Source organism: Macrotis lagotis, chromosome 8, assembly GCF_037893015.1.
Source record: "Macrotis lagotis isolate mMagLag1 chromosome 8, bilby.v1.9.chrom.fasta, whole genome shotgun sequence".
NCBI classification, from domain to species: Eukaryota; Metazoa; Chordata; class Mammalia; order Peramelemorphia; family Peramelidae; genus Macrotis; species Macrotis lagotis.
In genome coordinates, this window is record NC_133665.1 from 176756319 (window position 1) to 176783273 (window position 26955).

Genomic DNA, 26955 nt, shown 5'->3' on the forward strand with positions numbered 1-26955 from the left:
GAGGCTCAAAAACTATACATTATAAAACGGTTGGCAAATGCATAGCCATGGAATCTTTACCAAAAAATGCTGCTCAATGAGCTCTGTATCTGGTTTACCAAAAAAAGCTCCAGGGAAGGCCAGAATTTGCTTACACTTCACCCACTCTTGAAAAGGACATAGATTTGAAGACTGTTTTTAAGAAATGAATTCTTTGTGATAAAAATACTACTAATAATAAAATACACAGAAAATGCATTGGAAAACTTGAGGACAAGGGGTGGGGGAGTATCATTAGCAAAGGGAATAGGGACTGAGGGCAGCTAGGTGGGACACTGGATAGAGCAATGGCCCTGGAGTCAGGAGTACCTGAGTTCAAATCTGACCTCAGACACTTAATAATTACCTAGCTGTGTGGCCTTGGTCAAGTCACTTAACTCCATTACCTTTAAAAAAAAAGTAATAGGAATTTTTTTTGGACTGTTATTTCATAAGTCCAAACTGCCACCTTTACCATCCCTCATCACTGGAATTTTAAGACACCTAGCACCCCATTTCTGCCACCTCTGCCCCTGGAAGATAAAAGAACACTAACTTTCAGTAGGAAAGAGGAAGGTATTTTCTAAGCAAGGGCCAATGACCTCAGCTGTTTACTCTAAAAGAGAAAGGCCAACTATTCAAACCTTTTTATGGTTTTTTTCTATTTAAATACTTTCCTGAAATATGTCTCAGAGGAACATCATTTATAAACTTATAATTCTATCCTATGTTAAGGGAAATGAGAAATTAGCTGGCCACAATAAATCTTGACAGGACTCTCCTATTAAAAAAAGGATTCCTGTTTAGTTAATCGATTGTAGACTAATTCAAAGGGTGAGAAAAATACAAGAAAGTGTTACAGACTCTGAGGGTGAGTTCTGATCACCCCTTATGGATATAACATTAAAAAGCAAATGACTAAAATAAATCAAGCCACTAGTTATGGTGGCATTTTCAATAGCATCAGCTGCCAGGAGTCTTCTCTAGTGCCACATCAAGGTAGTCTGGCTACCAGAATTATGGGGGCTCCTTCATGGTTTGGTTAGTGATTTAGAGATGACCACAGTGGTTTGCTTTTTTTTACCCACAAGGACCTCAAATATGGCATGCATAACATGCTACCACACAAGCCAAGAAAAGACCAGGACCATCGCCTCACCCACCCCTTACCAGCAAGCCGACTTGGAACAGCCCCTCTCAAGTAGGAAGCCGTTATTCGTTGTGAAGTCCAAAATCCCCCAAATGAAACGGATCGGGAGAGAGAAGTCTGCAGAATGCAGGAGCAGAGGACAGATAAGGAGAAACCGAGTTCAGTAATGGTTTAGGAGAGAATGAGGGGTTGAAAAAATAAACGGAAGAAGTTGGAGAAAGAAGTCTAGTCTTTAAGTTCACAGGCTTGCAGTCAATGGGTGCCAAAGAGAGCACAAATCTTTTTGTGCTGTCAACGTTCAAGCCTTTTATAATCATAACATCACTTTTATGACAAGAGAAAAACATAAAAGACATTCCCATATTGACTAGATTCCTAGGCAGACAGCAGTAATTCAATTCCTTTCCTAAATGACAAAAAGAAATGACCCGTTTTAAGATGGACATGAATCCTACTAAAATACTTACCTTCACCAATATTCACGGTAAAGGGGCTTTTGGGAATAGATTCTCCAGCAAATGAGATCTTGACTACATGGGGCCCAGGCTGAATGGGTTTGTAGGCGCAGCGGTAGACCTGGTTGCCTTTGTCTTCCATGAAGAGTTCTACTGTTTTCTTCCCTTGGGGATCTTCCAACTCAACTTCAATGTCTCCGACACCAGCTCCTGCAAAAGAGGTCAGACACCTTCTTCAGAAAGTTCACAACCCAAGACACAGAAGATCCTACAGTCTATGTCGTACCACACACACGTACACAACAGAACCGTTTGCTGACTGCTTTCCGGAAATTTCCTACCCAAATTAGGGTTTTTCCAAATTTCACTGCAAAAATGATCCTTTAAGCCTAAGATGAGAAAGTAAACTAAATCTAGGGGGGGGGGGAAACCTTTCAGGAGTGTAATGGTTGTTACTTGGTACTGGTTAGTACCAAGAAAAGCTGAATCAGCCATTTGTTCAGCCAATAACCAGAGGCAAGGTATCTAATTGCTTGATGCCTCAGTTTTCTCATTTGTCAAAAGGTAGTATTTGGGGCGGCTAGGTGGCACAGTGGATAGAGCACCTCCTGGAGTCAGGAGTACCTGAGTTCAAATCCAGTCTCAGACACACAGTTAATACTTACTTAGTTGTGTTATCTTGGGCAAGTCACTTAACCCCACTGCCTTATAAAAATAAAAAAAAATTAGAAAAAGGCAATATGCATCCCTCTTCATAGGGTTTCCCTTATAAATCAAATGAATATGAAAGTCTTGAAAAGCATTAAATACAAAGAAATGCAAAAAAAAACTTCACAGTTACTATCCAAGCTTGGGGGAGGAGGAGAAGGGGCACTTTTGAAGAATAAGATACTTCACTGTTAAGACAGAAAGCTAACCTTGATGTGGATGAAAGTTTTGAGTGGTCACTGGGGTCTCTCTGCAGTCTATTCCCCCCTGCCTGAAGACACTCCTGCCTCACATCTCTTCTTAGAACCCCCCCATTTTTCTCAGGACTCAACTTGAGGTCTTTCCTAGTCCTCCTTGCTGCCAATATCACCACATACCACCCACCCACCTTATGTCCTGGCAAGAACTATTTCCATCTAAGTCTCTGTACCCTCAACACCTCAGAGCAGATGTTTCAAAATAGTAGCAAACTGATAGATACAAAAATCTTAAGTTGACGAGAAATGACCCAACAAATAGCTTCAAGTCATGTCAAAGCCTTATATGGGCAAATGGCACAAAATGACAGTACCCTTGAGAATCTGACCTCAGCCCTACTGGAGACCAAAACTAGACTCCCAGATCCCTGGTTGCTTTCCTAGGTTTACTGAGTCCAAGGAAACAGAGGCTACTGAAATTGCTCTCCAAAGGTCCTTGGTGCCCTAGAACCCTCCAAGCATCAACTTTGAAGAAAGTCATCTTTTCTTTTTAATTGTAAAGGACCCATAGGAGCCCATCCATATCTTTCTCTTTCTCTCTCTGTTCTCTGTCTCTCTCCCCCCTCACTCTCTCCCCAGGTTAAGAGACAAGGATGGCATTAGTCCATCTGTAGGAAGCCTTCTACTCTTTTTTTTTTTTAGGGTTTTGCTGGGGTCTTTTTGCAAGGCAGATAGGGTTAAGTGGCTTGCCCAAGGCCACACAACTAGGTAATTATTAAGTATGTGAGGCCGGATTTGAACTCAGGTCCTCCTGAGTGCTCTATCCACTGCGCCACTTAGATGCCCTGGAAGCCTTCTACTCTTCTGGGAAGCTTTAATCCACTCAAGTTCTTATGTTCTAACTTGCCCCTCTAAAAAGGTTTCCTCCAGAAAATCAGTTTGGGTTCCTTAGACTAGTTATTACTTTGAAAAATAACTTCCCCCGGCTTCTGAACTCTTTTCCAAAGCCTAGCTATTCTAGAAACTGACCCATCCTACCTTCAATGTCCATCAAAAAAGCTACAGAAATGCCAATTACTCAGGACCCTTTTTTTAAGCCTGTGAAGAGTTTTGCCCCTCCAAGCAGAAACACCCATCCAGCCTAGGTTGTGTCCCAACCCCTCCCAACAAAACAATGCTTAGAAGTCATATTTAACAGCCTTTAATTTGGACTCCACCAAAAAAAAAAAAGGCTATTTTTAATAGGAAATCAAAGTCTGATCTATCTTCAGAAAGTCAAACTAAGTATTGTAAGTCATCTCAAATGGCACCTCCTATAAATGATCATTATTGGGTCTCCAGGTATGGGTATTTGCCTTCTTCTTTCCCTGAAATCATCTTGCATTTACTGAGTACCTGTGCTTTCTCTTTTAAAGAAGCTAAGTTTCTTGGGAAAGGATAGGATTTAGACCTAAAAGGGACTTTGGAGGTCAACCTGTCCTTTGCCAGAAAAGGAAACTGAGGTTCAAAGAAATGACACTCAAAGAAATGACGGGATGTGCTCAGGGTCATAATTTTAGACGAAGACCCAACAAATCCTGAAAGAAAAAGCCACTCTACCTGCTATGTAGATGTCAAAGAAAGTTGCCTTATTAGCAATATTGCCAGTGGCTTCCAAGCCTGGTCCTTTTGCTGTCACTTTGCTGGCATCACCCTGGGCCTTGTCAACGTTGACCTCAAATGGACTCTTGGAGATGTGTTGACCAGCAAAGAGAACCGTGACCTGCAAGAGAAGAGAAGAGAAGAGACTTTAGGTATGTCCAACCCCACTGTAACAGTCACCAAGGAGTCAGACTCTAAAGAACTGGGGTGACTATCTCTATCCTAATGAACGGAAGATGGATCACTCTCTCCTTCCCTCAGGAGAAAGACAGGGACTATGGCTACTGAATGCTGCATACACTATCAGGGCGTGCAGTGTTTTTCTGGTTCTGCTCGTCTCACTCAGCATCAGTTCATGCAAATCCCTCCAGGCTTCCCTGAAATCCCGTCCCTCCTGGTTTCTAATAGAACAATAGTGTTCCATGACATACGTATACCACAGTTTGCTAAGCCATTCCCCAATTGAAGGACATTTACATCATTTCCACTTTTTTGCCGCCACAAACAGGGCTGCTATGAATATTTTTGTACAAGTGATGTTTTTACCCTTTTTCATCATCTCTTCAGGGTATAGACCCAGTAGTGGTATTGCTGGGTCAAAGGGTTTGGTTTTGCTGAACTAGTTTTTTTTTTTCAATGATACAAAGGAAGATTTAATCAGAATAGGAAGAGGTAGAAAAGAAGTAGGAACTGAATGGGATGGAAAATAAAAAAAGACTTAAACTTTAAAAAAATAAAACAAGTCAAAAAAATAAATTTTTTGCATATAATATTACTGCTGGAAGGAAACCATAAGATCACAAAGCTAGAACAAGCAAGGAAGAGCTGAGAGGTCTATGGTAAAACTCCCTCAATATGAGGAAACTGGGGGAAGAGAGGAGGAGAGCTTTAATATAGGCTGACCCACGATCCTCAGACTCATCCTGGGGGTAGGTAAAGAGGTGCTACAATTATCCCCATTATACAGATTAGAAAACTGAGGCATAGAGAAGTAAAGTGTCTTGTCTAGGGTCATTTAGACTAAAGAAGTTTTCAAACCAAACTCAGGTCTTCTCAACCCCAACAACTGCTAACTCTAAATCCATTTCAGCATCAATTCCCTCATGTCAGAGGAAAGGAAAATGAAGCACCCAAGGCGTATTAGTCTGAGAAACAGGGTTGCAATCTTGATATTATGGCTTTCCCCGGATCCTTTCTCTGCCAGACTATCTTTTGTTTGACAATTCTAAAATTCAAAGTTAGAAATACCATTTTTCCCTCTTGTTTTGATTCTTCTTTCACAACATGATTAATATGTGTAACATGATTGTACCCGAATAACCTATATCAGATTACTTGCTATCCTAGAGTGGGGGCGGGGAAAGGTGGGAGGGAGAAAACTTTACAGAAATTAATATTGAAAATTATCTTTATATATATCATTGGAAACATAAATTTACTTTTATTTTTATTTTTTATTTTTGCAAGGCCATGGAGTTAAGTGCCTTGCCCAAGGTCACACAGCTAGGTAATTATTAAGTGTCCGAGGACAGATTTGAAATCAGGTCCTCCTGACTCCAGGGCTGGTGCTCTATTCACTGTGCCACTTAGCTGCCCCCAATGAATTAACTTCAAAAAAAAAGTTAGAAATACTGATACTGAAAATGAAAGGCAAAGGTATTTCTATTTGAAACTCTGGTTAAAGAGGACTCCTCACCCCTCATGCCCATCCCCACACTCACAAGAGTTACTGGACAACCAGCAAAAAATATGAACTTACAGAAACAAAAGAAAAAGACTAATTCATTCAAGCTAGAGAACCTGGAAGTCCTTCCCCCAAAAGTCTATGCTTGCATTAGGGGATGAAAGCTAGTTTGACCACAGACAGTCAGTTGAATCCAGTCCTCAATAAAGATGACCCCACCATATTTAGAAGTAGTGAGAGCCCTTTGCTATATAGAACTTTAAGTAAATGATGGGGGGGGGGTGGCTAGATGGCACAGTGGATAGAGCACTGGCCCTGGAGTCAGGAGTACTTGGGTTCAAATCCGGTCTCAGACACTCAATAATTACCTAGCAAGTCACTTAACCCCATTACCTTGCAATCCCCCCCACCCAAAAAAAAGGGGGGGAAGGAAAAAAAATACCAGAAAAAGCTAGTAGTACAATAGAAAGAACATTGAACCTGGAGTAAGGAAGACTTGAGTTCAAATCAAGCCTCAGACATTTACTAGCTATGCAATCTGGGCAAGTCACCTCACCACTGTGCCTCAGTTTCTTCAAAATGTAAAATGAAGATGGTAATAGCACCTTCCTCCCAGAATTGTTGCAACAAATGAGATATTTTCAAAGCGCTTAGTACGTAGAAATACTATCGATTATTATTCACATAGCATTCTTGATTATTATTATTATTAGTTCTTCCCCCATCTCCCTGGGATCCTGACAGGAAGAGGTCCCTCTGCTAGCATTCTTCTCTGGGGCAATTTCTCAGGCCCGTTCTTTTCCGAATGTAGTTTTCAAGGATTGAAATCTTAGGGAAATGTCGGAAGTGATCCTAAAGCTAAGTGTTAAGAAGGGATAAATCATTGAAGCTTCCACATAAACAAAGATTCCCCACAGCTTTAGTGATTTATTCATTCAGGAAATGTCAGAGGTTTTTTTGTTTTGTTTTAGCTTTTAGAGATTTATTTAAACCAAGCTCAATGAGTGTCATTTTATCATGGCAAAGGAGGTCCAAAGGGAAACCCAATGAATTGAAAACAGTTAACTCCTAATTCCTCCATTACCGATGAAGGCTAAAGAGGCCTCAACTCCACACCATGTTAACAATTCAAACAGATCATCCCAGAAGCCCAAATCTTACTTTGTGAAGTCCGGTGACCTTAGGCAGATATTCGACAGAATAAGTCTTGTTTTTATCATTGTCTGGAGTCACTTGTGCCTAGAAACAGAAGCACAAGGAGTTAATAGAGATTACAAACTCCTGCTGAAAGAATGCCTTAACTCACAACCAATAACTTGTTGGGCCGGTCACTCAAAGCATTAGGATCTCTAACCACCTCTTCTCCAAGACATACTTAGAGCCAATAGGAATTCTAAAATGCCTAAAAAAAACAACAGTGGCCACAGAATCAAAAATTCATGAAAACCAAGAAAACCCACAGCAAACTTTAAATTTCTCTGAGAGAAGAGATGGGAAACCTGAAGTCTATTTTTCATTGTCATGGACACCCAACTACCCTTGTATTTAAGGAATGAGAACTTTTAAATCCTAGAAAATTCATGTCCAGTAATCAAGAATGATGATATCACCATATTGGAAAGTTTCTACAACATTATAGTTTAAAAAATAAGCATTACGGTATATCCTCCATCTTTTATCCCCTCCCTCAAAATACCTCTTAATTATTTTGTACATATGTTGTTTCCTTGATAGAAAGTCAGTTCCATGAGGAGAAGTTTTGCTTCCTTTCTGCCTTCCTACCCCCAGGGCATTACACAATATAGGTCATATACTGAGTACATACATAACAAATGTTTATTGACATTGAATAAGAATGGTCTCTCTCCCAAGGAAGTCAGTTTCCAAAAGAGGGAGTCAAATAGCCTATTTGTCTTTCAATGTTCTAGGAGAGTCCACCCAAAGTTCTACTAGTAAAGGATGCCATCAACCAGTGGATGGGGATGCTAGTGAGAGAAAGATGGGACAAAAGCCAAAGGCAGGTGGCACCATGGCTGATTTGGGTTTAAACAGAGGCAGTAGATAGCCTGGTTTGTGTTCTATATACACTGTGACCAAATACTGACCCAGGGGATAAGTGACAACCTCAAATCCACATACCTCCTCTTTGTTCCCTTCAGGATCTTCCACAAAAACCATTACGTCTCCTTGTCCAGCACTGATAGTGTCAACTGTAAATTTGGCTGGTTGTTTCACCATGTTGCCAGTGGGCTCAATTCCTGTTAAATATTCACAACCCAAATCACCAAAAGTGCTAGAAAGTACAGAGAAAAAATTGTGAAGTTTGAACAAAGACCCGAGACTATTACCTTCAATTTCGGGGAAAAAAAACCCATTATCTTATTATATAATTTTGCTATCTCTTATACTTTATTTCTCTTCCTTAAGGATATGATTTCTCTCTCATCACATTCAACTTAGATCAATGTATACCATGGAAACAATGTAAAGACTAACAGACTGCCTTCTGTGGGCAAGATTGGGGGGAAAATTGTAAAACTCAAAAATAAATAAAATCTTTGAAATAAAAAAAAGTGCTAGAAAGGTTATCTGAATGAAAATATGGCATTAATGTGGGCAGCATCCAGTCAATGGAAAGTCACTTTTACAAAACTGACATGGTCAACCTGGCAGAGAATGAATCTCCTAATAAGACCTGGGTTCTCAAACATATAGGCTGCATGACCATGAGCAAGATACAAGCTCACTGCCTCAGTCAGCTCTCTAAATGACAGCACAGCACAGTGGAGGATTTATACCCTTCAAGGGAATTTCCACACTTTACTAATGAAATCACAGATTTGGAGTAATCCCAGAAAACTAATGCAACAACCTAAAATAGTCATAATGTAATTCTTCTCTGGAAGAGAGATAACTCAACTACCAATCATGATCATAAGCCATCAACTATGATGATGCGTCTATGATACAAGAACAAACTTGAAGATGGTTAAGGCACGCTGGTTGGTAGAAATCATTCAATAAAACCCATGAAACCTGATCTCAATGGTAGAAAAAGGTTTTTTACTCAAGAGGCAGTGGTCACAATCATAAATCTTCAACTCATTTCCCTGCTGGGTCCATTGTGGACAAAATCTACCACTTCCCACAGAAAGTACCACTAAGGGATTATCTACATAGTTAAGACTTTTTCTCAAATAGATAAATGTATCTGTGATCCCATAGATTTGGACATTCTCTCCAATGGTAAGGCATGCTCGCAGAATCACTGGCATAATTAAAAAGAGACAACTCTAGCAATATAAGTTTATCTTATCACAGTGCTCTCATTTCTCATTCTTTTTAGCCAATTTATAAAAAAAAAAATCAAGTCAAATCCTGGCAACCCACAAAAGGAAGGGACACTTCTTTTGGAAGGAAAACTCCACTTATAACAGAGTTGATGGAAATTTTCTTTCATTTAGTCATTGAGACTTTGCTCCCAAATGAACAACACATTAACACGAGGAGATTCAGCCTCATTTTCCAAGAACGCTGGCTGCTTCATTGCCTCTGACACATATTGGGACAGGTGTGATGTCTCAAAGTCAGACTTTCCATGGAGACCCAGTCAGATCTGGTCCCACCATTGCTGCCTGTCCTGGCTCCTAAAATAGCAACTTCTGTTCCTCAACACAAAGCTATCCATGCTGAGTCAAACCTAGACAAAGCAGCAGTTGAAGGAAGAGGGTAGGAGCCACCAAATTCCTGAACTACACAGTGAGGGGCGATGGAGAAAGGAAACTGACTCATGTTGGGTGAGGAAATATGAAGGCAGGCGATAAGCTCATTACAAACAAACCATGAGCGCCAGGACGGGATTTAATCCGTCTCTGCGGGTTAGTCTACAAAAGGACGGGGCTCTTTGCAGCTTCTTGGCCTTTCAAGGAAGTTCAAACATGAAAGACATGAGGTCGGAATCCTGGTTCCAACTTGATTGTGTCTTGGAGAAGGCAGAGATTACTGGCTTAGCTCTGGGGAGGCAGCGTGATCTAGTGGAATTTGGGTGCAAACCCGATCTCTAGGAGGCTTGCTAACAGGGGAAGATTCTGGCAAGTCTTTTAAATTTTATTTATTTAAGGCAATGGGGTTAGGTGACTTGCCAAGGTCACACAGTTAGGTGACAGTTAAGTGTTTGATGCCGCATTTGAACTCAGGTCCTCCTGACTCCAGGGCAAAGTGCTCTATCCACTGCACCACCTAGCTGCCCCTGGCAAGTCATTTAAACCGAGCTTCAATTTTCTCATGGACAAATAAATAATAGCATTAACTTCAAGTTTGCCAGGAGTCTCAAAGGAGAGAGTGTGTGACAAGTACTAGAGAAATGTCTAAGAGCTCACCAGTGCGGGCTAGTGGAAAAGGGGCAGACTCTGAATTGGGGAACCTGGGCTCCAATCCCACCTTGGAGAACACATTGCTATACTCTGAGAGCCTCAGTTTCCTTATACATGCCATGGGAATAATAATCCTTATCACAGTCAACCTCAGAAAACTGTAAGAAAAGTACTTTGCAAACTTTAGAGGGCTTTTGAAAATGAGGATTCACAGGGATGCTATGCTAATACTAATGCTAGTATTTTAAAGAGTAAACATTCTAAGCAGGAAAATTCTCCAATAATATATATTAATAATAAAACATTTATATAGCATTTTAAAGTTTGCAAGGGGCAGCTAGATGGCCCAGTGGACAGAACACTTGACTTAGGAACAGGAAGACTCTTCTCCTTAAATTCAAATCCAGCTAATGTCCCTATTTTACAATTGAGGAAACTAAGGTACTAAGTATCTGAGGCTAAATTTGAACACAGATCTTTCTGATCAAGCCCAGTGCTCTGAGCTAAACTACTAAACCACAGCTACCTAAACAGAACGAGCTTCATTGGCTTTGGGGAATCTTCAAAAGCTCACTGCCAACACCTTTCACAAAAGCACAGGTCTAAAGGTGGAAGAGGACCTGGAGGTAATTTGGTCCAAAGCTTTAATTATATAAACAAGGCAACTGAGGCCCAAGGAGGTGAAGGGATTTAGCCAGGGTCACAAAGGTAGAAGTGGAGGAGCTGAGATGCTATAACTCCAGGAGGAAAACTCTCCATAGTTCACACTTCTCATTATCCCAACAAAAATTTTATCTTCAAAGGGTGAGACCGTCCTAGAAACCCAGGAAGCCTCGTATGAACTGATATGGAGTGAAGTGAGCAGAACCAGGAGAACCATTCCTACAAAAACAACAAAACCATAAAGATAAACAACTGAGATAGACTGAAGAACTCTGATGAAAACAAGGACTAACCAAACTCCAAAGATGGATGATGAATTGTGCTCCTCTGCCTCCAAAGGCAGAACGAGATCTATATATTTTATTTATTTGTCTGTTTGTTCATTTATTTATTTTTGAATTTTCCCCCAATTTCACTTCCCTCCCCCCACCCCACCCAGAGAAGGCAGTCTGTTAGTCTTTACATTGTTTCATGCTATACATTGGAGATCTATACTTTTTTTGACATGGCCAATGCAGGAATTTGTTTTCTTGATTATGCATATTTGTTATAAAGATTTTGTCTTTCCTTTTTTCCCCATCCAAGGGAAGATAGCAAAAACAGAATTCTGTACATCAAAAAAATTTTTAAATAAAATAAAAAGCTAAAATTAAAAAACGTTAGCACTATTTTAGACCTTTGTTAAAAATATAACTTCTCAAGGTTACAAATCAAATCGTGTTCAAGGATTTGATTTCCTCAAAATGATTTCTATAGTTACTTTTTTAAAGTAAGGCCAAACCAGGCCTATGGGATTCATAATGGAGATACATTCTGGAGGTTTCAGCAATGTGTTGGTATGGTAGAGGCTAACAATGACTCCACTTACATCTGGAAGAGGTCACTGCAAACAGAGCGTAAGCTAGTGATTGATTAACAGGTGGTGGGAACCAGCTATAAAAGGGACTCAGGCAGGGGATCCACAAACACATTCCAGCCACAGTTCACACCTGGAGACTTTCCAGAAAAGATGGAGCTTTCAAATGAAAAGAGTAATAATCCAGCTAGTGGAACCCAGTGTCCCAGGGGCCTCCTCACCTCGTCCATAGGCCCGGGCCTTCTTCGGATTGAGTTTGGGTTTGAGAGGGGCTCCCGGCTTGAGTTTGGCTTTGGGGAACTGGGACAGGTAAGTCATGACGGAGTGTTCATCCACGTTGGGATGAATGATTTCTTCAGGAGTGATGACCTTAAAGAGAATATAGTGGTCGGCTCTCAATTATCTTTCATTTTGATGGTGAACAAATTCATTTTTAAATCTTTAAAAAGACTCAATGTAGAACATAGAGCTGATGGGTTCTCAATATCCTCCAAGTCAATTATGCAATGAAACCCAAATTGGACTGTGGTACCAAACAAGATCAGAAATGACTCAGCTTTCTTTTTCTATTGTCCATATCCTGTTCTACCTACCCTTCCCTCAAGGGTGACCAGCTTCCCCCATTGGTGAGAGTATACCCCAGTATGTCCAACCCAGACTGACCCCACAACCTGCTATTCTCCAGTCATCTACATCATAAATAGTACTTTAAGGTAGGAATTCTCTTTTTTAACTTAATATTATTATATTTATTAATGAACACTCATCAGAAGTAGGACTTTGAATCACTTTTAACAAGATCTGTTCATTTTTCCCTGAGATTGTTCATTTCTTAAATCGATCCCTTTCCTTCCACCCTGACTACCACCAGCTTCAGACCCTTTACATTTTAAGGCAGGAAAATTTAACCTGGAGACTGTGACTTTATCTCCTTTGACACCTGTGGGACATCTCTGGCAGAGCCAGGTCAGCATCTATCCTATGCCAGCCTTTCTTCCAGGTTCTTTTAGTTTTGGTCCTCCCTATCCCCTAATGGTTTGTCAAGTCCTCACCAATAGTAAAAAAAAAGCCAACCACTTCGACTTGGAAAATGCACCTATGCTTGGCTACTTGGAGGAATATTTGTTATCTGCTTGTTTGTCTTCTCCACCAGAGTGGAAGTTCCTTGAGGGTAAGAGCTGTCATTTTTCTACCCAGCACCCGCAGAGTCCCTGACACATAATAGGAGCTTAACCAATGATGCCTTTTTGACTTGACAACAGAATACTATTCAGACAACCAAAGAGTACTGAGGAGGGCAGGGCTCTTACCTGCGGGACTCCCAACCAGTCATCAGCCTGCTGCATGGCTTCCCGAGCATTGTCCACGGGCTTGGAAGGATCCCAAGATTCCCAGTCAGGGCAAAGACCTGCAATACAGAGGAACGTTTAGCCAAAGGTAAGTCATCCACCTGCTAGCATAAAGGAGTCCGAACAAAGCTGCCAGCCAATCCTTCCTGAATGGTCCTCAAAAGCCAGGAGGGATTCTTATAAACTGCATCAGTAGCAGTTATCCAAAGAACCCAGAGGGCAGGGAAATCAATGCTCCATCTGCCTAAAATTTACAAAAGATCAGACTTCCCCAGACACCACCCACTGAGCCTGATCGAGCTATATTCTTCCTTTACTGTAAAACAATTAAGGTTAAACGGAAGGAAATTCACTGTCTCAAACTAGGAGTTTTATTGTTGGTTTGTTTCTTGTTTTTGTTTTTATTTTTTAAAGCATGTTTAGAAAATACAGTAATGTCAGGTCACTTTAACTTAACATTCCACAGCTTCCTAATATCCATTGAGTGCCTCTTTCCTTAGAAGCAATGACCTGGTCCTCCCTTCCTTCCCTTGTACCACTTAACATACCAATTAAATAACTGCAAATGAAATGAGTCGTCAGGATTGGGGAGGCTTCCAACTGCCCAATGGTTCCCAAGGGTCTCTGAGGTCAGACATAAAGGCCTCCAGGTCATCGCCCCTGGGGCTACTTAACCTCCTCTCCAGCAGTTTCTCAACCTTCATCCCCTTTCCGGTGCGTGGACCTCCTCACCAAACACACAAACTCATTCTGACCCATTCTCCTTGGTCTATACTACTCCACTATGTTGTCTCTTCATCCAGGAGAATCAATTCCAGCAGGCCTTTTATTTAATTCTAAACTTAGTAACCATCAACAAAACACCAAGATAAGCAATTTTTAATTGCAGGCAGCATAAGGCCACAAATGCCAAATGATCTAGTCTGTCATATTCTTTAAGAACATGTCTACTAGCAATTTCTAGCCCAAAGAAAAGGTGGGAAAAATATTCTTCTTTCTTTCTCTCTTTCCTGTCCTATCCCCCCCCCCCCATTCAACTCTTATTTTAAGAAAACTAATTTTACTGTCCATCCTAAAGAGTGTGGCTTAAATGCCACCTGCTCTTTCTCCAGGGATTGTGACCCAGACTCTTCTCACCATTCTTGGGGTTCCTATTACACGTATCATCTATATCACTCCCCTAAATATAGGATCTGTCCCATATTCATCAGAAACTATCTGCTTTCCCTCCTATTCCCAAGGTCCTAAATTACATGAAGGCCATGACCCTTGTACCCTTCCAAATTCTATCTTCCCCTAAAGATTCACCCAGAGTGTTCACTTGGCACAATCTCTTCTTCTGATTGGCTGGGTCCTCCAAACCTGCATTTTAGGGCAAGACTCAGGCCCACCATGACTATAGATTTTTCTTCAGGCTCCGCCCTTTTCTGGACTCTTTCTCTCCCACACCCTGGTGGTACCTTCTCCTATTCCCCCATACCTCAAACTTCCTTTGTAAGTGTTATCTTCTCTTAGACTGGAAGCTCTTGAGGCCAAGGACTATCTGCTTTTCTTTTTTTTGTTTTGCCTATACTATGAATTTAGTAAACATTTAAAAAATTCTTGACTTGACCTGACTTGAAGAACACTACCAAGGCCAGAATTCATAGCCAGGAATGAATATTTTTGTTTCTCTACTGGCTATATAACAGGAAATATATTGTTTTATCCAAATCATCTCAAAACAAAGGCCACAAAAAAACAATCCCAGATTTTTTCTTGTAGTTCTACTGACTTCCCTTCTCTGTGACTCCAGAAGCTTAGGAAGTATTATTTCCAGGATTAACAAGTCAAAGAACCACCCCAGACCCCGAAGTCATTTCCTTCAACCCCATCTAGAATTCAGAACCTCAGTGCTGAGAACAATTCACTTGTGTTTAGGATAGACAGGGAGTAAGACTACATTAGACAGCCAAAGGTAAGACAAACAGGCACATTCATTCAATCGTGCATAGACACTCACCAAGGTAGTCTCTTAAAGTGGAGGGACTTGACTCGATTGGAGCCAGCCCTGGATGGTGGAGGCAGGGACCTGCACCACACTTGAGACTAGCCTCAATGACTTAAACACTTTGGCACCAGTGCAGGCTGAGGTCAATGCTTGAAGGGTCAGTGGTTTCACTGCTAAGACGGGTACTTTCCTTCTTTACTTCTCGGACATGAAAATAAACCCAGGAGTCTCTTCCCCTGCTGCCATGAAACCTGGGAATCAATGAGGGATGACGAATGCAGATGAGGGCTTACCTGGAGCACAGCTGTCCACAAGGGCTCCCAAGGCTCTGCCATCTTGCCAGTTCTGGTTAAAGTTGGTGATGGGCAAATAAGGGATTTTGTTTTGAATCCAACCCAGCAGTCTCTGCTTTGGAGTTTGTTTTTTGGCATCATCATCTCCTTCATCTTCCCACACAGGCATAGAAATTGAGTAGTGAAGAATAAGGGTCCATACTAGGCCCAGAATGAGTTTCAAGTTTCCATCCACGATAGCTTTACTATCTGTGAAAAACACAAAGAACAGGGATGTCTAAGTTCATTCATGCTTTAATATCGATCTTTAATAATTGCACGTGGTCCAGGGGAGCAGAACCATATGTCACATTCCTTAGGAACAATCACCCCATACCAATTCAGTATCAGACAAGTTAGCCTTTGTCTCTCTCAATTAGTCCAAAGAGCTAGAGAGCCTACATTCACTCATTCTTTCAGCATAAATCCTTTAGAATTTCAACTGACCCCATTGGACAGAATCTACTAGAATCTATCATATTCAACAAAGCTATGGTTTAATGAAAAGGTTTTTAGGGACAAATTATATCCTCATATCCATTGGCAACAAAGACAAAAATAATCAATACTTATTAGCATTGGAATATCCTTGACTCCAAATTAGTCCAGAATAGATTTAAACAAAATCTAAGACTTGAGGATAGCGTTGCATTTCTGAGGCAGTAAAAAGAAAACTAGATTAGGGAGCAGCTGGGTGGCTCAGTGGATAGAATACCGGCCCTGGAGTCAGGAGAATCTAAGTTCAAATCCAACCTCAGACACTTAATAATTACTTAGCTGTGTGGCCTTGGGCAAGCCACTTAAGCCCATTGCCTTAAATAATAAATTGAAAAAAATCTTAAAACAAAATGAAAGAGTTGAACTAGCTGAATTCCTAGCTCTGAATCTATATTCCTATGATCTCACTCAAACTGAAACACTCAGATAATTTCTATATACATGTAAGGTCCCAGAGGGTATACTTCCATTTATGTCTTAAAACTTCTGACATCAAACATGGAGTCATAGTTTGGAGCGTAGCGTTTGAGAAAGTGAAAAACTTCCTTCTTGATCAATATATCAACGAAGAAAAAGCAAACAATGAACTGGAACTTGGATTTCAGTTCTCATTGTGCAATTATTAACTCCAAATGAGTTTGGGGAACTCCCTTTGCCTAGTGCCTGTAAAATGATGGAACTGAACAGACAGTCTAGACGCCAAGGTCCCTTCCAGCTCTAAAGAGTCGACCATCCTGCTTCACACAAGACCCTTGTTCTCAGCTCCCTGTGGGCCTAACTCTATAATTAGCTCAAACCTTCATTTGAACAAGAGCAAGAATTCTGGCAATTGGCTTCATTCAAAGACTAGACCACACACACACACAGATGTAGCTGGCATTTCTGCTCCAAGTGGCCCGTGGACAGGACCACCTTCACTAGACCCATTCTGAAATGCCTTAGTCACTCCAGGTTGGCACCCAAGAGCCTCCACCTGTAGCTGCAGAGTCACACGCTAGAAGGATTGTTTATCTGGAATATGGCCTCACATTGTGTGGAAAAATCAATCAATCAAAAAACATTTATTAAACACTCTGTGCCAGATGCTGCTAAAGCCCTGGGCGAAACCGCAGCAAAAACACGGGCCCTGCCCTCGTATCGTAGGTTGCCAATTTGGTTTTTCAGTGTTTCAAACCAATTAGCACAAACAAAAGATTTTTGAAAATGTATTAATTTCTCAAGAACATGATTAGCTAGAAAGTTTCTCCAATGAACTTTTTTTGGGAAGAAGAAAAGACAAAGGGAGGGAGGGACAAGCAGTTTCCATCTTTAACTTCCCAAGTGACACTTTCCTTATGTAGGAGCCAACAGTGAAATTTGGTGAAAGTTCCCAGATGATAAATAACTTACAACTGCTTCACTTCTAAAGCCTTTATAATAACAATAAACAAATAATAGCAATATAATAATAATAATAGTATGATTTCTCTGGTGCTTTCCTGAAGACCCATAAAGCACTTCCCACCCAGGCTCTCATTTTACACATTCCATGTTATCCAGGGGCGTAAGGGGGAAGGAAGGAGAAGGAAATGACTGTAAATATTGGTCACCTCTATAGTGAATCTATTCTGCCAAACCCACTCCATGTGAATGCTGCTTATGCTCCCTCTTGCCCACTTTCCCTGGCAACTATACTGAATTTTTTCAAATAAGAAACTTTTAAAAATGTGTTGTTGATTACCTGGGTGTTACTCTGAGCTGGAAGTAGAAATTCCAGGTTAGATTATTTTCCATGCCCCTTTGACTTTTCCAAAAATGTTTGAGGCAGGAAATTAAATTCCTGATTTTTTTTTCTGGGTGGGATGAAGGAAGGGTAGCTAGCTAGATGGCTCAGTGGATACAGTATTGGAATCAGGAAGACCTGAGTTCAAATCCAGCTTCAGACACTGGCTGTGTGACCTTGAGTAAGTCACTTAACCTTGGTTGCCTAAATTTTCCATCTGTAAAATAAATTTGAAAAAAAGAAATGGGGGTGGCTAGGTGGCGTAGTGGATAAAGCACTGGCCTTGGAGTCAGGAGCACCTGGGTTCAAATCCAGACTCAGACACTTAATAATTACCTAGCTGTGTGGCCTTGGGCAAGCCACTTAACCCCATTTACCTTGCAAAAACCTCAACCTCCCCCCCAAAAAAGAAATGGCAAAGCACTCTAGTACCTTTGTCAAGAAAATCCCAAATGGAGTCATGAAGAGTTGGACACGACTGAAACCACCAAACAGTGACAACATGGGGAAAGGAGGTGAAGAGAAGAGGATCCATTTTACAGATGAAAAATGGTTGAGGAGGTGGATCGATCAATAGATTTAGAGGCAGAGGTTGGATCTAAATCCAGATCCTACCACTTACTACTGTGTAATCTGGGGCAAGGCACTTAAGCTCTCTCTTGTCTCAGTTTGCTCACTGGCAAGAAAGGAACGTTGGGACAAGGCGATTTCTGAGGTCCCTTATAGCTCCTAATCTTGGATTGTGGACTAATTATAAATTAGAGTAGGGCTCTGAAATGGGATGAGGAGGGGAGAAGGAAAAGAAAGGATCAGTGTTCCAAAACAAAGTCTTAAGTCATATTTCTCAAAAGCAACTTATAAACCTATATCGTACCAGTTCATCAACAAATATTGCTCTAAAAAAAGTTGTACAAATATCGGGGATAAAAAAACAATATTTGAATCCCCCTCCACACACACCATTCATACACCACTGCAGCAAGAAATACAGGAAAATACATGATATTTCTGTTTCAAGGTAGAAGTCCAAACTTGGAAATTATCCACAAGAGTTTCCCTGAAAGATAGGACAGTCTCTCCACCCAATCCTGTCTTAATGAATGGTTCTTTCATTCTAGCATGAACTGGAACTTTCAGGAGGTACCCTTCCTCACTCCTGGTGGGTCCTTAGCTCTCAGCCCACAGGACCAGAAAGCATCCCAAATGTAGACCTGAAAGTCATCTGAGAGATCACAGTCTAAGCCTCTCACTTTCTAGATTAGAAATGGAAGGCTGACCCAGGTTCACATAGGTAGAACCAGCAGGATTCCAAGCCAGGTCTCTTATTTCTTAATCTGAGCCAAATTGCAGTTACCACCCTGATCTCCAATACCCCATAAGACAGGCACACCCACAAGGAGAAACTCCTTCATCTTATAAATGAATTATAAATGAAGCATCTCACTGGGCTCCTATCAAAGTGGTAATTACAGTAATAAGATTTTATAGACTTGAGTGGACTTAGTGATATATTTACCCAAAGCTCTGAGACAGACCAGAGAGAAAGTTGATAGTGTGAGGTTTCTGCAGCCTACACCCAAGGCCAAAGGCATTGAAAGAAATTCAACTGAGCACTAAATAATCATTGACAATTTACCTAGGGATTTGCAGAGTTTTCATCACAATAGAGGATTTGATCCTTGCAACAATCCCCAGGAGGGGATAAGGACAGACACTGTCACCCACATCTTAGGAAAGGACTCCCTCCTGGTTTTTCCATAGTCCACCACAAATCTCTGTATCAAACCGGATTACCTAGGGGGTTCAAAGTTCTGCTGCCAACATCTCCAATGATCCCTGACTATTCACCCCACTAACAAAGATAGATTAATAAGGGAGCATCTGCAGCTCTCCAAGTTTGACAAAACACTATCAATTTGATCTCACTTGAGCCTCAAGATAATCCTGCAGAGTAGACTTTGTTATGCTGTGGACATTATTATTTCCCATGTGACAGATGAAGAAATGTGCTCCTAGACAGGAGACAGGTTATAGAATTTATGTCTGTTCCCAGAGCTAATAAGTGTTCAAGATGGGTCTTGAACCCAAATGTTCCCGATTCCAAGTCCAACACTCTTCCTTCCATGCTATGCTACCCCCACCCTCCCTAGCAATCCAACTGACTGGGCAAATCATGGAACGCCACCATTTTGGAAGAATTCCAATGACATGTAACCCAAAGTTCAATGAAAAGTGAGATGGCAAGGATACATTCCTCAAAAGGCTTATCTAAAAGGATCACTGAAGAAATGAAGGACCACAAAAGGGGAAGATGGGATCATGCAATGAGGAGACTCAAAGGAAAGACAGTCTGAATGCTATGGAAGTGGTGTTAAGGGCTAAGAGAACCAGAGTGTACCCTCCCCCCTGTCGGGTGGATCCCCTATGGGAGATTCATGGGAAGACTGAGATGGGAATTACCCAGGAGGACAAGCCATCAGTGAAGAGATTCATAGAAACAGCAGGCCCCAAAATGAATAAATCAATTTCTATGTTCTTACTCCTATAATAAACAAAATGGGATTACAAAGAGGAAAATTTGCTATTTCTAGAAGTCTCTTTTCAAGACATAATCCTATCTAAAGACAATATGTGTGTGCGTGTGCATCTATATAGCATTCAAAGATACAGAGATATAGCCATATATGTATATTTAGTTTTAAATAAATTTCATCTACATACATATTTTTGTATATAATAATATGCAGGAATCTACAAGTTTTAGATTCTGAGCTAAAAGGGGCCTGAGGAGATTACTTAGTTCAGTTCCTTCTTTCAATCTATCAGCAGTCCTGTATTAAGGACCTACTGTGTGTGTGGATCAAGCCCTGAGTTAGGCACTCCTTTCACCGGAAGAAACTGAATGCCAAAGAAGTGAATTGACTTGTAAAAGAGTCATCATTTGAACTCAGGTCCTCTGACTCAGAATCCAGTCATCCTTTCCACCCTTGGTTAACACTAATTAACTCAGAAATGACTGCCACAGAAGTCACAGTTTTCAATATTTGGGGTTTGTGCCCTACAAAATAAGGGCAACAGGTCACACCTATGGGAATCCAATGAAAAGACAGATGTGAGCAGCCGGCAATTTCCGTAAAAGGAGAGTTTGCTAGATGACTTCCAGTTTACATTTTGGTAAGAGCGGAGTCTGTCTCTGCTTAAAGTTATCATCTGTATTTCATGAATAATCCAATGAGCCATGGTGGGTCCCTGAGTTAGAGGTGGAAGAATCATGTGGTGCAACTTTCTCATTTTATAGATGAAGAAATTGAAGAGCAGGTCACACATATAGGAAGATAGCCCAAGGTCCTCTGATTCTGACCCCAGCTCTTTCCACTGTTATCACCCAACCATTATAATTCTTCTCCAAATCAGCCAAGAAGTGGGGTTCATTTTGGAAAAAGTGGTATCCAAACCAGGTCAATCAACTTCAAACTCTAAGTCATCAATGTTGTTCCAAATAATAGCCTACCAGCTTAAGGTGATCTGGAAAATTAATAACACACCAAGAAAATCCATTCAAGTCCTTGCAGTCAAAGTCTAAATATGGCATCTCCTACAGCTATCTTAATCAAGCAGAAAGATATTTGGACAAGATGTTTTTAGCCCCTGATTATCAAATCCTTTGAGTTTCAAGCTGAACAATTCCTAAGTAAATTATAATTTACATTAATAGAAGAAAAGTATTAAAGAGAGAGAATTCCAGAATTTCACTTTTTGTGATAGATAGGATCTTAAAAAAAAACCAAAGAATCGGAGGCTTGGAGTTGGAAGAGACCTCAGAGATCATTCCAAAGTTCTTAACTTTGGCTCCTTCTAAACCTTTTTTTTTTTTTTTAGATTTTTCAAGGCAATGGGGTTAAGTGGCTTGCCCAAGGTCACATGGCTAGGTAATTATTAAGTGTCTGAGGCCGGATTTGAACTCAGGTCCTCCTGACTCCAAGGCTGGTGCTCTATCCATTGTGCCACCTAGCCACCCCCTTCTAAACCTTTTTTTAAAAAAATATTTGGGTAATTATGTTTCCATTTGACTTGGCTTTCTGTGTAATTTTGCATGGTTTATTTTGTGTATTTAAAATCAACTTATTAATAGGCTTCATCAACATGATCAAGAGATCCATGACACAAAACAGAAGAACTTCAGACCAGATTAGTCTGACCAGAGGCCTGGAGAGATACAGTGCTTTTCCCAAAGTTGTCCAAGCAAGAGTGGCAGAATCAGCATATGAACTCCAGCACTCCTTCCCCAGATATGCTGCCTTCCAATATTATTTCCATTTTTAGCTGTCCACTCCTGCCACAAGACTGACAAAGGAGTTGTCCTATTACCACCTTCAGATGCTGCTAATAAGCCCAAACAAAAACTTGATAAGGGGCTACTGAGCTGCCACAACTGCTTCTTCATTGTTCCATTTCCCACGGTTCTGAGTCAAGGCTAATCACAACGTGCGAATTAACAGGCTGAGATCTGAAATTTGTCACTTCCCTAAGCCCAGTTATTTACTGCTAGAATTGATATCGGGTCAAGTCATAACCACAGTTTTTAATGCGCTCTCCTGATGGCTACAGAAAAGATCAATCCTCTTGTGACACCAGGAGGTTTGCCCAATGGTTGGAGAATGACTGAATCAATGACAGCCTTTTCATCATGGTGCTAGTAAGAAAGTGATAAATGGCACTTTTGGACATGGCCAATGTGCTTTGCCCAGCTCCATGTATTTATTAGGATTTGCTTTTCTTTTTTCCACCCAAAGATTGCAGGAGAGAAAAGAGAGAAAATAACTATTATCATTATCATCATCATCATCATCATCATCATCATCACTATCATTAACGATGATAGCATTTATCTAATGATTTGAGGTTTAAGTTTCAAAACAACACTTGGGAATAGGTATTATTATTATTATTATCATCATCATTTTACAGATGAGGAAATTAAAGATGAAAGGGGATGAAGTGATTTGCCCAGAGAAAGATAGGGTCCTAAGTAGGATTTGAACTCAGGTCTTCCTGGTGCTATCCACCATGCTGCTTTTTAATTGGAGAGGAAAATAAAGCAAAATACAATAAAAATTGTGTTTTTAAAAAGTGATAAATATAAAGGAAAGGAAAGAAAAAAGTTAAATGTAGGATACATGGCAAGATCACAGGATCACAGATTTGGAGCCAGAAAAATTCAGAGGTGCTCTCATCTGGGCTCTCGTTTTTTTCCATTGTTCAGCATCTACCATAGAAGCAGCAATGAAAACAGAAAGACAATATATAAAATATTCCTTGCCCTCAAGAAGTTTGCATGCGACTGGAATGGGAAGATGAAGAAACATTTTCAAGGTATTTTGATGAAGGGAATACTAACCACAAGAGGTATCCGAAAGACTCCCAAAAGAACATGTGACCTGAACCTTCAAGGTTACAAATTCTAGGAGAGAGAGGGGTACCCAGTATGGTGGATCTTCTGATGACCTCCCAGCTCTCATCATGATATTAGCCTATCCTTCTCCATCATATAGATCTTTGGTGACACCCTTAATACCACGTCTCCTAATTCATTCCCATTCTGAAATGAGAGATATTTCAGACTGCTCACACCCACCTCCTGCCTCCCCATTGCCCTTTGGGTGATCTCAACATTAATTCTTGACATGACTCACTATAATACTACATCACAGGAAGACTGTTGATGCTTCAAAGACAGGTCTTTGTGTTAGGGCAAAGATGGGATCATTAAAAGAGCTCTGTCATTCCTAAACAATCTGCTCTCCTCATTCTGTTCTGATCTGAGCCAAAATCCTTGCCTGTCTTCAGTGTTTGAGGAATAAGCTAAATTGTCCATCCAATTATATATGGCCTTCAGTCATCCATTTCATCTGACCACTCCATTCATGCAGGAAAACTATGTCTCCTATGCATATTAAGATGGCAGCAATAAAATTCAACCTACTTAACCAAAGTAATTTAAAATCCTAGGTAACCAAAGCTATCGAGAGCCTAGCATAGCATAGGCTGGTGTTAGAAGGCTTTCATGTTTTAGGAGAATCACAAAGAAAACAAGTTGCTTCACCAACATTTACCAGGACTTTGGAACCAGTGGGTCCATCAATCAGCATTTATTAAGTCATGTAATTATGTGCCAGACCCTGTAAGCCCTGAGGATAAAAAGAAAAGCAAAAACAGCCGAAAAGAATATCAGGCTAGGGGCGGCTAGGCGGCATAGTGGATAAAGCACCGGTCTGGGGAGTCAGGAGTATCTGGGTTAAAATCTGGTCTCAGACACTTAATAATTACCTAGCTGTGTGACCTTGGGCAAGTCACTTAACCCCATTTGCCTTGCAAAAACCTAAGCTAGTTAATCATCAATAAATAGGCTTAACACTGACTTTGGTGGACAATTATGAAAATAAGACAAAAAAATGAAAGCTTGGCTGCTACTCATTTCAAGACTCTGTAAGTAAGACCCTTTTGGAACTTAAGATTCTCACTTGATAGCAGTAGTGCTGCTAATATCTTTAAGACTTAAAAAAAAAATATGGGGCAGCTAAGTGGCACAGTGGATAGAGCACTAGCCCTGGAATCAGGAGGACCTGAGTTCAAATTCGACCTCAGACACCTAATTACCTAGCTGTGTGACCTTTGGCAAGTCACTTAACCCCAATGCCTTGCAAAAAATAAAAGCTAAAAGAAACATGGGAAGACTTGTATGAACTGATACAAAGCAGGAGAAAACTGAATCTAAAGAAAGATTCACATTATGACTACAATAAAGCAGCAACGGAAAGAGAATAGCAACTTGGTTTCTTTGGGATTCTGCTAAACCATGAAAAGCCTTCTGACATCAAGCTACGCAATTGGCTCTGGATAACTTTGGTTACCTAGGATTTCTAAATACAGGGGCAGTGAGCTGGCAGTTATTGTCCCTTTATTCATAGGTTTTAATTATCTGTTTGAAAATATTAATTTATTTTCTCTCCTTTAAAATTCTTCAGTAAAAGCCTTTTCTTTTTGTTTGTGGCAAAGTAATTTGCCCAGTCTCACCCAGCTAGTAAGTGTCTGGGGGCAGATTTGAATTCAGGTCCTCCTGAGTCCAGGCCTGGTACTCCATCTATTGTGCCAACTAGCTGCCCCAATAAAATTAAAAAATAAATAAGTAAAACATGAAGAGCTACCATGAATTCAGTAACATGAGTGAATGTGTATTTTATTCATTACAAGAACATCAACATACATCTTAAAAACCATAAAGCATATGGGAGACATTATTTATTCAGTTGACAGATGGTATATGTTCATACCAAGTCATTTTCATGAAACACACCCAGAGATCTGTGGCCATAATGCCAGGCCCTGCAGGCTGAAAACCCCCAGACTTGGGCATCACGGGCTTAATTGACAAAACCCTCAAGCACCAAGTTTCTAAATGCCATAACTTGTCATGCCCGACTTCTCTGGGTGTTGCCCTAACCAGCTTTTATGAAAGGTCAAGTATCCCAAAATAGAATTTTCCTCTGAAGTTTCTGATGGAAAACTGCACAGTGTTTATTCACTAGAAAGCTCTGATAGTTGGGTCCCATCGAGGGGCTAGAAAAATGAGTACTTAATGAAACCCAAGGATTATCTGCCTCACACACACGCGTGCACGTGCACACACACACACACACACACACCCCACCCCTCAACTCAACTTCCATCATCAGCAGCCTAGATCTAGGATGCAACAATCTGAATAACAACTTCTTTGCTTTATATCTATATATTATATACATACATATACATGGATTATACATAATATAATCTATATATATACATATAAATTATATATAATAGATAACATAATATAGATATATAGAGATAATATAAATTATACATAATATAATCTATATATATACATATAAATTATATATAATAGATAACATAATATAGATATATAGAGATAATATAAATTATACATAATATAATCTATATATAAATATATGATATATAATATATATTATATATAAAATAATATGTATCTATATATAGATCTCAAGTTAAAAGGGACCTCAAAATTGATTCAGCCCAATAATCTCACTTTACAGATGAGAAACCGAGGCCCAGAGAGGTTAAGTCCCTTTAGCAATTGACTCCAATCCTCAGTTCGTTGGATAAAAACCAAGGTTACCAGTGCCTTCTTGGGTGGAATCTGGAAAGCAGCTTTTGGGTGGTAGGAAATCAATTAAGTTCACTTCACAGATGTCTATAATTTAATTAGGGGACACAAGTCAAACCACTAGTAATCACAAGAGAAGCCTGTGCCAACTGGCCATTTGGAGAACAAGAAGTGGTTCTAGGTCCATCTCAACCTCCCCAGGTCACGTAATGGTCAGTACTGAGCCCTGCCGAGTCTTCCTAAACAGCTTAGCTATTTGTGCTGCCATCTGAGCCAGGGGATGAAGTTGGTGGCTCTCCATACAAATGGGGAGAATGACTGGAAGCTGGGGAGTGGATCAGTATCAAGGTCAACTCAAGCTTCTAGAGCTAAGCCTATTCAAAATGACACAGATATAAACTGAGTATTTATATACTTGAGTGGAGAACAACTGCCATGGGAACTTCTTTAATGAATGAGGATAGCCGCTAGTATTCCAACTCATCCCAGACTCTCTAACCAACTATTCTTAGGAAATCCTGAAGCCAGACCAGCCCCAGAACAGAATATTTTTGGTGCCTGTGAATGGCCAACAGCTAACAGGGAACTGGGCTCTCGTGGACGTCCAGGCTGGGAATGCTGGGTCAGCCAGCCCTAGTGACGGGCTGGATCCACTGTGGTCTGAGAAGGAAATGTGCCTCATTGACTAAAAGACGTTTCCTTTATTTCTGGCTAGCATTTCCTAAAGAGGTCAAGCAGAAGAGAAAGTGTGCTCCAGTCCCAGGAAAACTAACTCAGATGATCTCATCCTCCCTTCCCAAAACAGGAGGGGAGACGTCGGAAGACTACAAAGGGAGGGAGATCTTTTTTTTTTCTTTTCAATGAAAGATAGCTTAGTTAGGCCCTTAGGACTCCATCAACAAAGAGTGGGATTGCTGAAGGAGGCCTCTCTCCTCCCTTTGAAAACAGTGATCCAGGGAGAAGAGAGTTGGATTTGAGGTCAGGGGTCCTAGATTCAAATGATACCACAATCACCTTTACCATCCCTTTCCCTGTGTGGGCTATCTTCCTCTGTTCCACTGACCAGAACAGAAGACAAGGAGAAAATACAGTAT

At 40.6% G+C, this 26955-nt stretch overlaps 1 protein-coding gene across 6 annotated transcripts in view; it reads right to left on the reverse strand.

Annotated features, from left to right (window-relative positions):
- FLNB (filamin B) overlaps window positions 1–26955 on the reverse strand; it is a 148356-nt gene that overhangs the window by 78950 nt on the left and 42451 nt on the right. For all 6 annotated transcript variants that reach the window (XM_074198884.1, XM_074198883.1, XM_074198882.1 and 3 more), the window contains exons 2-8: window positions 15378–15626; window positions 13056–13153; window positions 11967–12114; window positions 7993–8111; window positions 7015–7092; window positions 4128–4290; window positions 1636–1833 (exon numbers count right to left, since the gene is read on the reverse strand). In XM_074198884.1, coding sequence (XP_074054985.1) covers window positions 1636–1833; window positions 4128–4290; window positions 7015–7092; window positions 7993–8111; window positions 11967–12114; window positions 13056–13153; window positions 15378–15626 — 1053 coding nt within the window. The remainder of the gene's footprint in view (window positions 1–1635; window positions 1834–4127; window positions 4291–7014; window positions 7093–7992; window positions 8112–11966; window positions 12115–13055; window positions 13154–15377; window positions 15627–26955) is intronic.